Source organism: Meleagris gallopavo, chromosome 5 (genome assembly GCF_000146605.3).
Source record: "Meleagris gallopavo isolate NT-WF06-2002-E0010 breed Aviagen turkey brand Nicholas breeding stock chromosome 5, Turkey_5.1, whole genome shotgun sequence".
NCBI lineage: Eukaryota > Metazoa > Chordata > Aves > Galliformes > Phasianidae > Meleagris > Meleagris gallopavo.
Window position 1 is genome coordinate 31089014 of NC_015015.2, and position 14340 is coordinate 31103353.

A 14340-nucleotide genomic window follows, 5' to 3' on the forward strand; every position below is an offset into this window, starting at 1 on the left:
AAACTGTCATGAACACGCTTGGTTTCTCTGAAAATCCAGCATTTTATAGAACCAAAAATGGTTTGCAAACACACATTCAGGTTTGGCTGGGATGGAGATAACATTCCACACAGTCTATACAGTGCTGGGCTCTTTACCTGTGGCTAGAACAGTGTTGCTATTACACCAGTGTTTTGGCTATCGCTGAGTTGTGCTGGCACAACATCAAAAGGCTGTATCTCCAAATCTCTCCTCACAATAGGTTGGAGATGAGCAAAATTTGGGGACAGGACAGAAAAAGCTAGGGACAGCAGATCTAAAGTGACATTTCATACTCTATCAATTCATGCTCAGCAATATCTGATTCGGCTTCAACTTCTTTTTTTTCTTTCCACAGGAACTAACTTGAATTCAAGAGTAAAAACATTCAACTTTCAAACTTTGAAGTTTTCTTTTAATAAAGTATATAAAACATATATATATGTTATGAACTGATCAACACTCGTCAACCTTCGCAGTGCTTTGCAGCAGTAGTGTGAAGGCTTTTTAAAAAGAAAGCTCATTAAACTATCTGCTTGGTACCATTCAACAGAACTGAGACTGTCTGGCCTACAGGTGGAATCTCATAAGTATATTTACGTATCTGAAAGGAGGATGTAAACCAGATGGAGCCAGGATCTTCTATGTGGTACTCAGTGAGAGAACAAGAGGCACAAACTAAAATACAAGAGGATCTGTCTGAACGTCAGGAAGCATTTTTACTCTGATAGTAAGATAGCACAAACACAGATAGTCCAGAACGTTAACAGAGTCTCTCCAATTTAGGAGACATCCATACTGATAATATCTAGACAGAATTTTGCCCAGGTCCTTAACTTCAGAAACACATATACAAGGGTTGCTCTGAAAGTAATGCCTCCTATGTTATTGTTTTGGCCCATTATGGAAGTGGATGTTGGTGGTATAGCAGGAGACGTTTAACCTTTCCACCAATATTCCACTACATTTTGTTGCTGTGCAACAGATGACAGTGGATGGTCAGTCTGACTAAGTGGCATCTGACATGGAAGTGCATATCAAACAAAGGTATGTCACTGAATTCCTCCAACTTCAATCTTGCAATCTTATTCTAACAGTTGTCTCAATGCTACCTTAATTATATGCCTTAAGGTAGTAACAATCTGGTATAGCTTTATCTTCTTTACAGAAGGCTATAAATTCTATACTACCTATTTTTTGAGACTGCACAGAAGAAATACCTATCCCATATCAATTGGTCAGAACTCAAAACAAAAACAAAACCTTGCATGTTAAAAGCTAGCCCTTTAAAAAATAAAATAGCAACTGGAAAAGAATCCTGTCACACATCTTGGTACTGAGTAGTAGACAGTTTCTTATGAAGGAACAGAAATTTAAAATAGAATTAGGCTGTAAAGAAGGAAGGTTTTGGATTTCAAAAAAAAAAACAAAAAACAAAAAAGAAAAACAAAAAAAAACAACAAACCCCACAAACTATAAGTACAAACATGTCAAATTCAGAATTCTTGAGTCAAGTTCACTGTGCCCCCTTTCTTTTATTGCAGATTTTCATTTTCAAACAACAACAACAACAAAAAATGAAAACAAGAACACAATATTTCCAACACTTGCATCACAGAAGTACATATACAGGAATAAAACTTACTAGGCGATTTATCTTCTTCTTCTCTGGGCTCTATTTTTTCTGGTTTTGGTGGACCTTTGATTTTGTATATTAATGAACGAAGCTTGCCAGTCAAGGAGGAATCTTCCTCTTCCTCTTCCTCCTCTTCTAGTGGAATACCTTAGCAGATAATAAAAATAATAAGAACAAATTCTTAACATTTGAAGATGAATGCTTTTAATATTTCAAAAATACAAAGTATCTACAGGGCAATTCTTTAACCAGCAAGTTTCATATAGGAAAAAAAAAAACGTGTTAAGGCCAGCAACTTTAAGATGTTAGCTGCAGCACCACCTCTTAGAAATAAAATACATTTATTTCAGTACACACATTTCTTACACCCAGATTTATATTACTTAAGGAGGTGGTGTCTTTTTGACTACTGTGTTATGTCAATTAGTTTTGACTCAGATTCATGTTTGATTAAATATGTGACTCATTATTTTATAATGCATAACATAAGCTAAAGAAATATATGACTATATCCCACAATACAGTACAACTTTTGAGATATTTAGCAGCCATAAATAAATTTATTAACTGACATTAAAATTGTTAAAGAGAAGATGTTTGAAGATGTTTTACTAGCAATAAAGAATTTTCCTTGAAAAATAAAATGTATCTGAAGGGATACTGTTTTTCAGGTAGTTCGCTACAGTTAACTTCACTGCTTCACAACCAAATTATTTTCAAATCTTTCACACCTCTTAGCGATGATCAGGTACCACATATCACAATCACAAGCACAGAGCAGCTAAGCTTGTTTTCTTCAGACCAGAGCTAACTGGGCAGTGATAAAATTTAAGTTTTTGCTGTTTGGCTGGTTGGTCAAAGTGAATGTGGTTCTTAGCACCGAGAAAATGAAAAGACTTTCATAGAGAACAATAAAATGGTACGAGCCTGAGAAGATGGGGAAAAAAACCTACAGAGGCTATAATTGATAATACAAAAAGAAACTAAGAAAGAGAATAACAACTGAAATGTGGTATTTGGTTGGAGAAAGTATGCAAGTGACAGCTCACAAGGAGAGAGTCTAAGTGACTAAGTGACTAGGAACAAAAAAAACAAAGGCAGTCATTGAGAATGAATTAGAAACTGAAATCTAAGCCTACATAAGGGATTAGAGGAATGAGAAAAATGTGAATGGTTTGGCAAAATGAAAAGCTAAGAATGAAGGAAGGATACAGGAAGGAAGAAATAAGAAGAGGAAGTAAGGAGACAGAAGAGAAAGAAGACAAGGACATTAAGGAAATCAAGAAATTATCTGGCACTGGAAAACATAGCCTAAGGCTTGGAAGCAAAAGAAACTGACTGGACAACTCTTGAAAATCTGAAACAGACAGACAAGAAGAGACACACAGGGATGATTCATAGATTCACAGAATGGCCTAGATTGATAAGGACATCAAAGATCATCTAGTTTCAACCCTCTCTGCCACGGACAGGGTTGCCAACCAGCAGACCAGGATGCCCAGAGCCACATCCAGCCTGGCCTTGAATGCCTCTAGGGATGGGTTTCTCTGAAAATCTGGGGCATTCACAATCTCCTTGGGCTACCTGTTCTGGTGCATCACCACCCTCTGAGTGAAAATCTTCCTTTAAACATCTAATCTGAATATCAAGTCTTATTTTAAAACCATTCCCTCTTGTCCTATTGCTATCAACCAATGTAAACAGTCACTCCTATTTATATGCTCTTTTCAAGTACTAGAAGGTCACAATGAGGTCTCCTCGGAGCCTTCTCTACTCCAAGCTAAACAAGCCCAGTTCCCCCAACCTTTCTTCATGGGAGAGGTGCTCCAGCCCTCTGATCATCTTAGTGGCCCTCCTCTGGACCTGTTCCTAGAGCTCTGCATCCTTCTTGTGCTGGGGGACCCAGGCCTGGATGAGTACTCTAGATACTGCCTTATAAGAGTTGGGTAGAGGGAGATGTAGTTAAGACAGTATCAGAGTAGAGAAAGCAGCATCTTATTCACTGCTCCGTACCAGACATCATTCATTCTCCATCTTCTAAGAGCTGCAACCCATTCAGAAACTGACCAGCTAGTTTTGCTTTTTGTTAATCACTTAATTCAAGTGGTAGAGGTCTGTGCACTATAATCCAGTAGTTCTAACCCAGCAAAAGAACCAGCTAAGTGTAAAACTGATATTATACAATACGATTGCTCTAAATTTGTTTCGTTTACAACCAAGAAATTGTACACAAAAATTATGATAGAGGATTATTATTTTGCTGGCAACTTTAATCACTCACAGTTAGGACATGCTAGGGTTAAGACTGCCTGAATAACTTTAATCCAGACTATTTGTGTATATTTGCTATGATGAAGCCTTTAATTACATGATTGCATACATATTTTTCCATTTAGACTGCGAAGTTCACTTAGTATTAAAAAGCTGTGTAAATATTCCAAGCACAACTCATATTCAGTTTTATCTGCAGCTGTAACAGTTCTGTACTGATTTTCAAGACTAAGCCAGGATGCAGATTTATGAAGTATTTCTCCGTGTAATCCCCTATGATAAATCTGTATAAAGTCATGAACATTGTTCTGTTTAGGATGCAGAAGAACATTACAGTATTTTAATTGCTGGACTACTTTCCTATCTCCTTCGACATAAAAATTAATAAAGCAGTAAACAAAAGTACACCTCTAAAATACTACCAGCAACAAGACTTCACAGTAACAAGAAACGTATTTCCACCTAAGGTGGGATCTCTGTAACCTTCATCCTGGAGTCCTCAGAGAGCTCTGTGATGCCAAATATCTTTGAAAACCTTGAGAAACCGTTGAGAAACATGCTCAAGTGCTAACTGAATAATGAAGACCGCGTTATCTTTTTTAACAAAAATGGGTAGAATATAGAGTAGCTGAAAGGATATGGACCATTCACTTTAATGCTTGAAAGAAAAATGCTGAAATAAAAGAAACAAAGTTTCTGATAAACACTAAAAAGAAAGGATCAGTGACAACCAACATAGGATTGTCAAGAGCAAATCACATTAAACTAACTTAATTTCCACCCATAACATAATTAGACTTACAGATACAAATCTTAATATCATCCCACACGATGTCCTCATAGAGAATCTGATGAAACACAAACTAAATACTGACCCATTTTATGTTGAGTTCCAGGCTAGCCGAACTAAAGTAATTGGCTTATCACAAATTCACAGCTAGATGGTTGCTGGAGATTTTAACAGCGTACCCAGAAATACGATCACAAGCAGAAACTTAAGCAAAAAGTACAGAATCATGGGACTCATTATGGCTACTAACACGGCAGTAATCACAGTTTATTATTTGTCACTAAAATAATATAATAACACAAATGGAGTAAAACTGGTTTTAAGGGTAATGAGTAAAGAAAGAACTAACAGACTGTATCAGCAAACATTTAAAAGTGACCTCAAGCAAACTGAGGAAGTAGGAGGAAGAAACTACTAACATTATCATGCTCTTCCTAGTGAAGAATTTTAGATGCTGTCAACTCACTCTAATGACCCTGTTCTCCTCTTCTTGAACAAGATTTGTGCCATGAACCATACGACTGTGAAAGGCACTGGAAGAATAACCACAATGCCAAGAAGATTGATATGAAAAAGTCTGAGTATATCAATTTTAACTGCATGATTATTGGGAATAAGCAGTGATAATTGACTGACTTGATTATAAACGCTAGTGTCATGGTAAATCAATGGAAGTTGCACAGAATATTTTATTTAGTTCAGCCTTGCGTATACTCTAAGGAAATTCAGGTTCAATCTCTGGGGGAAAAGCAGGTAACTCATACTGTAAGCTTCACTTCAATAGTGTCTTATAATGGATATCACTTTTATGTATATATCCAAAAACTCAGTTAAAGCAGCACCATCATCCCGTATCTATTATTTTTTATTTAATTTGCCACTGCTAAGTTTCACAGGCATAATACGATTTCAATTCCTTTTATCTACTTCCACATGTACACATGTCTATATAAATCTTTTAAGGTAACCCAACCTTCTTTTTTGGATGATTTTTGCTGTTGCTAATTGAGTCTAAAACCAATATATTAAAAGAAAAATACCAGAAAATATTTAATAAATACTTAACAATGAAACTTGAAACAATGTCACAGGCTTCCTGTATATTTTGATAGCATGTAACAAAAGTTTTTCAGGAAATATCAGCACGCAGACAAAAATACATTTACAAGAAAAAAAAAAAAAAGAAAAAAGAGGGAGAGAGGAAGCATTTTTATTTGATAACTGATCTGATGCACCTTGTTACTCACCACAGTGAATTAGAAGATCATCATGGAAGTCATATAGTTCATCCCGAATCTCTTCTGGACAGGGACAATCCTCTCCCAGTTGAAAATTCAGCAGCATATTAATCTTCAAGGGTATTTAAATATGTTAAATGTACTGAGTCTAAAACACATCCTACTATATAGCCATACTTGAATCAGCATAAAACAGAAAATTTTAACACACATTAATGAAAATAGTATAGCAATATTCCTTTGTAATTTTTTGGTATGTCATAAAAATACAGCATACTTAATAAAGCTATTTCCTCAATGTAGAAAATAAAAGCATTCGAATACTAATGCCAACACAACACTAATTTCAAGTCAATGCAACATACTTATCAACTTATCTTCTAGAACCATCAGAATCATAGTTCCCCAGCATTGGATGATAATGTTCAAATTGTCTGTGCTCTTGAGAAACCCAAGAACTTGATTTCTAGAGTACTGACATTTTGACGTTCAGAATATTGTGGCATCCTAATAAATTTTATCTCAAATTCAGTTCTGGTTCTCTAGTAGCTCCCATGGCAGTATAGAAGTCAGAACTCTTATCATTAGATTAATGTTTGGATTCTGTCACATTACCTGTTCTTGTGGAGGAGATCGAAATTCCTTAGTCTTCTTGGCAGTCAAAGCAGCAGACATGTTCAAGGCTTGCATGAGTTCATTATACCTGTACTTCTGATTATATTGCAGTTTTGATACATAGTGGTCTGCAAATGATACAATCGCTTCCACTCTATGTTGCAGCTCGCAGTCACAGAAATAATTGAGTAAGTGGCACATCTAGAGTAAGAAAAACAGGTACGTTCAACAGCTTAATATATTAACACTAATTGAGGAATAGCTATAGCACATATGTACTGGAACAGATGGTTAAAATCAGGTTTTTTTCCCTGTTTTTTTCTTTAATAGAATAATGGTGACAAATGCCTATAGTTTTTTTATGCTCATCGTTAATACTCTGTTCCATTCATAGTTTCACTTCATGCTCTCAAAACACAAATATTAATTCTCTTTTAAAATACATGTATTAAATAAATAAATATTTGAGTACCTATTCTGAGTATGAGGACAGTGCATAGAAAAAATTGCATAATAATCAAATATTAATTATTATCAATATTAAGGTGAAGCCATATGGCAGGTTGGAATAAAGACAGCTAAGGTTCCAAAATTTTCAAAATGAAGAACAGACAAAGTATTACCTTTCTTTCATCGATAGTACAGCACATATAATACGTTATATTAAATGGTCACCTGAAGCTTAACAGATTCTGGTAATCTTGTCTGCAATAAGCCCTTTGTAGGTGTTTTTGTTTCTTTTACTGCCTTTTCTCCAGCTTCTACAGCTTTTTCTTCAACTTGTGTAACTTCTTCCTTCTCTGTCCTCTCTTCTGTTTCTTCCTTGTTATCTCCAAAGACATTGGGATCAATGAGGATTAACACCTGCTTCACATCATCATCATCAAAAACTCCCATTATAAGCAATGTTGCTATGAGTTTAAGAACAGGAACAAACTGGAATGCAATATGTCCTCCAACAGGATCTCGTATATGAGAACCACTGCACTGTACCGCCTCTGTCAGCATACTTATCGCTTTGGATTTAAGTGTGTCAAGGGGAATTTCTGGGCTGGATGTCTGATGTTCTTCCGAGGTCACAATAAAGCAAGGAGTAGAAAAATTAAAGCTTGGTTTGAGACAAGTGCTAAGCCCTACTCCGGGTAAACCATGCTTCTTTGTTTCATCAGGATATAATTTAATAGTTCGAGTTTCCTCTGTAACTGGAATAATAAATTCATTGTTCATCATGAGCTTGGCTTGCTTGGCATGGTCCAAATGAATACTAATGAGCAAGTCATAGAATCCAGAACGTAGGAGTCCAGGTAAATACTGATTATCTATTGTGTAAAATAACTGAGATATATCTACATGGCTACAAAGTGCATAAGCAACTCTAGTGTTACCTAGAGCACAAACTGAGCTATAAAGTTTTAAAGTGTGATAGTGAAACTTCATCAAATCTTCTTGTTCACATAGTTCCAAAATATCCACACATCTGTTATACAAAAAAAAAGAACAAAACTCATCAATTTCATGATTTTTTTTTTAAAGTTTATAATCTATGCACATTTTAGCCTGTTCTAGTTTAAACCATTAGAAATGATATTAACAAACCTTATCATGTGAATCCCATAGCAAATGTGGTAGTATTTCAATGAGATTATTTAAAATAGCACTGCATAGAAAAGGATGAAAAGATCTATGATAGTGAAGCTTCTTTGGAAGTTACAGTAAATCATGTCTTCATTTTTAAAAGTCATGTATTCAGAATGCTGAAGATGTAGATGTCTTTTTTTCCCCCCCCCTCAATGAAGCACAGTATTATTGTTACTATTTGCTCTTTTCTTGAATTTATTTTTATTAATGATAAATAAAATTGACTATTAATTTACAAAAATAACTTAAATCCATAGCTTTTATACTGACTTTTCTGTTTCAGTTTTGCTTATAGGTTGATTTATCATTAGTTACAATATTTGATATTTTAACGCATCTTTTTTTATCATCACTGAAGACAACAAAATATAAGGAAGTCAGGATCTTGTCAATAAGAGCAAAAAAAATTAATCCATCTAAATTCAAAGCAGATGAAACAGAAATAGATCACCTGGTTTTAACATAAAAAAAAAAATCAGCAGAATTGTATTTGCATGTTCTTTATATTTTTCAGTCTTACAATATCTCTGTGTTTAAAGGTCTAGAGATTTAAAGACAGATTACGTTAAATTTTAAAGATATCAAGCAGTTATGCTTTCCCTTATTTATGCTAATGTCATCACATGGCATTAAAATTGTCTGGTATCTTTTACCTACTTAAAATTCATAAATACAACTCTATAGAAGATAGGATGACAAATTCTAACCAACCCTAGTTTTAACATCCTCCAACTTTAGTTCCTTGGAAATGTACCTGTTTTCCTCTGGGATATGAAGTGCCATCATCTGCAGTGGTTCCAAACACTGCACAACCCAGCCATGACGTTCACTCACGCGCTCTGTTTCTACTTTTAGAAAGCTGTTAGGCATCCTACTCCATAAAACAGGTGTAATTGTTTGCACATCAAGGCGAGGGGGACACTGAGGAACAGGATTTCTTTCCTCACTTTTAAAAATTGCTGCTGATAACGGCATGGTATTCTGAAACAAAGAGTATTAGAATTATTTTTGTAATGTTTAATTATGAATAAACTTATAATATCAAAATGTAAAGTGATTTATTAATAGCAAAGAACTCACAGAAATATGAGTTATCGTAACCAACGTATTTTAAAAACTACTGATACTGTGCTCTCCCCAAATGTCTCCAGTTTTTGTGACAAATACATATTTAATATATGAACAACTACCTTCATGAAAGTATATAAGTAATTTGTTTGCATCTTAATCAAATGAAAAGTCTTGTCAAAAATTCAATCTTCCTAAACAAATTCAATTCAGCAGGAATTTCTGTGGAAATAGATTTAAAAGAGCATCTTTAAAGAAAATAGTTAATACCTTTAATTTACCAAGTTCAAACTGAATTAAGTTAGTGCTTGTAGGCTGTACAAAAGCTGCAGGAAAAAGTTTTGTGTTTGGTTCAACCTAGAAAAGAAATGAGATTAACAAATTAGAATGATAACGATAATCTTCTACCCAGATATGCTATTAAATAAATACTGTAGAGATTATATTTTATTATCAAATAACTGTGGACACTGTATTGAAGTGACAGTCAGTGTCTACCTGCAATTTATCTCTAATATAGTAAACGTTTCGCTGAGTTATCTTTACAGACCCATCAAACTTTCAGGCAGGCATTGTCTTATTTGATAACAGGCCTATAACATACTCTTTTCTAAAGTAATCTGTTGATTTATTTAAATTATAACCAAATTCAACACAAGTATTCTAAAATGGTTCTTAAAAATCCAGCTGCTTTACAGCTACTTTGTCTCTCACTCTAGGAAATGCACCCACAATACAGACTGAGGATAGAATACAGCTTTTCGGAACACTATAGTGTTCTTCTTCTAGTGTTCTTCCACATTTTATGCTGGACAAAATATTTCATTATAAATAAAGCTTGTAAGCATATAGACAAAATCAGAAGGAGATAATAGGAGGGTGAGAGTGCATCTTTTTATAAAGATGGCACAAGTCATAATGCCATATTAAAACCAGTGAATTACTGTATTTTAAAAGACCTCAAATTATTTGATTTTCAGGTTCAGCATTTGTATCCAGTCTTAAAGATCATACTGTATCACAGTACTGCAGAGCTAAAAACGTCTGATTGCTGGATTTTTGTTTCGAGAATCTTAATTTCATCACTGTACAGTACATGAAAATATGTTATTGTAACATGACTAGTGCTCACTTAGATTTCTAAACAAGAAAAAGAAATCTTTATAATAGCATCAAAATTATCAACTTAGTAGATAACTTCCTGAAAATTTGATAATACCTGATAACAAGTGCCAAGCTCTTTTCCATTGGCAGTGAATGACAACATTCCAGTAGCCAGGTCAACAAAGCATCCAATTTCTAAATCAACATTACTGCGACCTGATCTCTGAGAATTAGCAGTTATATCTCCTCCCCAAACCATATAGCAATTACTGCGCTTCACACTGCAGGAACAAGAAAAAAAAGACAACAAATCACAATTCACTCTAAACTTGGCAGTATTCATGAAGATGTACTTTTCAGTGAAGTAACAGAGATAGTTAAATGTGCTTGTGCTACTATTAGCCTTATTTTCTAATTACTATTATCAATCTTTTTATTGTAAGCATCTTGAGTAAAGTATCGTATCAGACTGACAAAGTGCATTTTTCTTCCCTTTTACAAAATAATGGAAATTATCATGCTTCTCTTTTCTTAGGTAAAATACAGTAGAACTAATAGTTTCATCCATAACAATCAAATGTGAACATTAGAAGAAAAAAAAATCCCAAAACATTTTTTCCAATAGAATTTTCAAAGTAAATATAATCACTTTAAGAAGTCTAAGTAAAACACATTTGTATATAAATGAACATAGAACAGTTCTACTCCATTGTTGTTATTATTATTAGTTTAAATAAATGCTCAGAATGTAATCAAGTTTGTGAATACTTCACTTTGAACAGCTATATGAAAAATACAATTTTTAATAAGTAGTAAATAAATCCATACCTTTCATGAACCCTGCCTCTCTCATCTCCTAAAGTAACTGTCACTGTACAGTTTTTATTTATGTCAAAATTCTCACTGTAAAAATGATAGTCTGGTGTTACCCAACCAACCCAGACAGAAGATGGGTCTTGGCCAGCAAATATCCGTAAGGAATAAAAATACTGAAAAGAGGAAAAGAACATATCAGTAATTAAAACTAAGTTATTTTCTGAAGAAGTAGTCAAATAATGATGGAAAAAAGCTCAATGTACAATTTGAATATAGATTTTTCAAAAAAAAAAAAATTAATAGTAGATTGAGACAGAGAAGTTTATGTCTCAAGTCATAGAATTCTAGATGTTATTTATCCAGTGTTGTATTGTAGCACATGACTCAAAAGGTTTCTTTCAACAGATCAATTTCTAAGGATCGTGATACCACTACTAAATCTTCAGAAAGCAAGAACTAAGCACCTCAGTGTGATTACTTACTGTGGTAGAAGAAGCAGGAAATTCTTGGCTGTGTTTTCTAAAGATAGAGGAAAATCAGTAAATTAGTTAAATGAATAAAACAGAAATAAAATAAAAACAAGCACTCCTTATTAAACTAAATATACTTACAAGCTATCTCATGCTTGCTAGGCATTGAGAACTCTTGATATCAGTAAATTAAACATGTAAAGACTTTACATAGCCTGTATAAACCCAAAATAGTTTGCTGCAGTTAAGGTGGAGAGTTAAGTTTCAAAGGTCCTGAACTTGGCAGTATCTGGTATGTTTAAAAATCTCTCACAATCTTTTTTTCTTTGCATGGGAATAAAATTTCACTTTTCCAATAACAGTGAGCTATGAACTATCAGGAAAATGAACAGGTATCCAGTGGGAATGGGATTCTCAGTTGGTTTTCCAGATTACATAAAGCGCTTTGCAGGTCCCACAGATTTCAGAAGGATGGCAGGTGCTCAGCAATGAATGACTGTAAGCTTTTTGACACATCTTTTCAGAAAAGATTCCCCAATCTTATCTGTATATAGTGTTCTGCATTCAATTTGTTATCAAGTTATTAAAACTACCAAGAACAAAAAAACTCAGTAATACACATCCTATATATGTACTGAGTGCAAAAGCTAATAATAAATCTTAAATGTACAATAACAAAGAACAACGTAGAACATTAAATTTACACTAAGAGCATGAAATAGGATAACTAAAAAAAACATAAGTCTAACCGTTTTTGAAGAGCATCAGATGAGGCATTTTCCACACCCACGCCAAAGTTGAATGATGAACGGAACTCAATGGGCATACTCAAACGACAATATATCATATCAGAATTGCTGTTTTGTGTACCAAATGTTTTGTGAGTAACTTTTAACCGAGGTGGACTCTCAATGGTTCCATCAATTCTCCATATCTAAAAGAAATGTCATTTTAACAAAATGCTATTCCAAGAAACACACTGATAGCTAGTAGTATGCAACTAGTGGATAAGATAACTGAAAGAGTTAAATTTTTTGAAATGAATTCAGAACTTTTCTCTTAGACCATAACATTAGCTTGGAGAAAAGAATATGTTCCATCTAAGTTGACTACTAATTATTCTCAAATTGTTCCATACAACATTTTCAAAAAGAAAAACATAGATTTTATTATATTAATTCACCTACTTAAATCTGTATGAATAGCAATGCTACAAGATTTTATACAAGATCATCTGGAATTATCTAATTTAGCTTAGCAGATTTATGTGTCAAACTATCTGATGGTGACAGTAAGTATTAGGAAGGGTTTAATGTTTCAGCTTGCTAAACAAGCAGCTGATAAACAGCTGTCTCCTGAACATGTAATGTTACCTCTATGTGAGGATGATTTTTTGGCACATTAACAAATGTTGGTAAGCGTTTACTAAACCACATAGCGACATCTCGGTTCATGTTCACTGCAAAAGGTTCAAAACCTTCTTGAAGACCACACATGGTATAATACTTGAATGTACTGGCATCCATTCCAAGGTTCATACGTCCAATCTGAGCTAGACCCAGTGAGCAAATTGGAACAAAACCTAAAGAAATGATGTAAAAACAAAAGTAAAAGCACACAGTTATTTGGAGAACACAAACATGCTATTTTGAATGTATCTATTGTGAACTGAACTTTAGCTCCTACAAGAAGTGCACCACCAAAATCATGGCTGAGCTAAACATAATTCAACAGAACCCTGAGTACCCTGGCAGTGAATGCACCATGCCATTTATTCAAACAATAAATCATTTAAACAGTTGTTATTACTAAGATCTGACTCGTGAAAAATTAACAAAACTGTCAAGAGGTAGCTTCTTAAGCAATCAAATCTGAAAAAAACAAGATTTGCTCAAGTTAGTTATCCATTTATTAGGAGAATCAGTTATATTTGTCATTATTTTTAGGCCAATAAACCAGCCTTCATACAATTAACTGGGCATCAGAATCCAAATCTGACTAGATTGAAGTTACTAATGAATGTTATGATCACCCAGGACATTGAACTTTCAAAAAGACTTTGAGATGAGACAAAATTATCTCAGTATATGTTTAAAATTTATTTTGTCATCAGTGTCTATAAATTTCTGGCCAATCTTAATCTGTCCATCATTCATGTTGGAATAATATAGATTTCTTTAATGTTGGTATTTTTTATGACCAAACATTTTCTGTTTCCAAGTAGCAGACAGTATCAGTAAAAATACAACACTGTTGAACAGTTTTCTCCATCTCTCCTAACACAGAACTCAGAGCACCTTCAGTTAAATGCCAGCAATTCCATCTGTACTACAAATTCTTTCTCCTACATTTCAACCTTATGTCTTCAGAGAAGCTCAAGTACTGGAAGGCTGCTATAAGCTTTCCTCTGAGTCTTCTCCTCTCTAGGCCGAAGACTAGTTTTTTTGGTTTGTTTTTTTTCCTCATAGCCATGCAAATATAAAAAGAAAATTACCACTTTCTATTCCAAAGTCAGCAAATGCAAGTTCTGAACCTTTACTGGTTATAAGCAACTCTCCATTCAGAGTAAAGATAATTGATTTGTCATCCAAGTTTATCATGCATCCAACCACATCTCCTGGTTGCCAACTTCGTCCAAAAAACCCACTGCCTTGATGCCAACGCTGGCCCTAAAAA

The 14340-nt window shown here is 34.1% G+C and overlaps 1 protein-coding gene across 1 annotated transcript; it reads right to left on the reverse strand.

The window, feature by feature from the left end:
• Positions 1-1553: 1553 nt before the first annotated feature.
• LOC104911164 (ryanodine receptor 3-like) lies at positions 1554-14327 on the reverse strand. Its single transcript, XM_010711607.3, has 12 exons — positions 14159-14327; positions 13038-13246; positions 12414-12598; positions 11677-11713; positions 11207-11367; positions 10494-10659; positions 9545-9631; positions 8961-9187; positions 7244-8045; positions 6569-6769; positions 5963-6065; positions 1554-1801 (listed from the first exon to the last, which is right to left on the reverse strand). The coding sequence occupies exons 1-12, from the start codon at positions 14262-14264 to the stop codon at positions 1554-1556; spliced, it is 2532 nt and encodes an 843-aa protein (XP_010709909.1). The 5' UTR covers positions 14265-14327.
• Between the last annotated feature and the right edge of the window lie 13 nt (positions 14328-14340).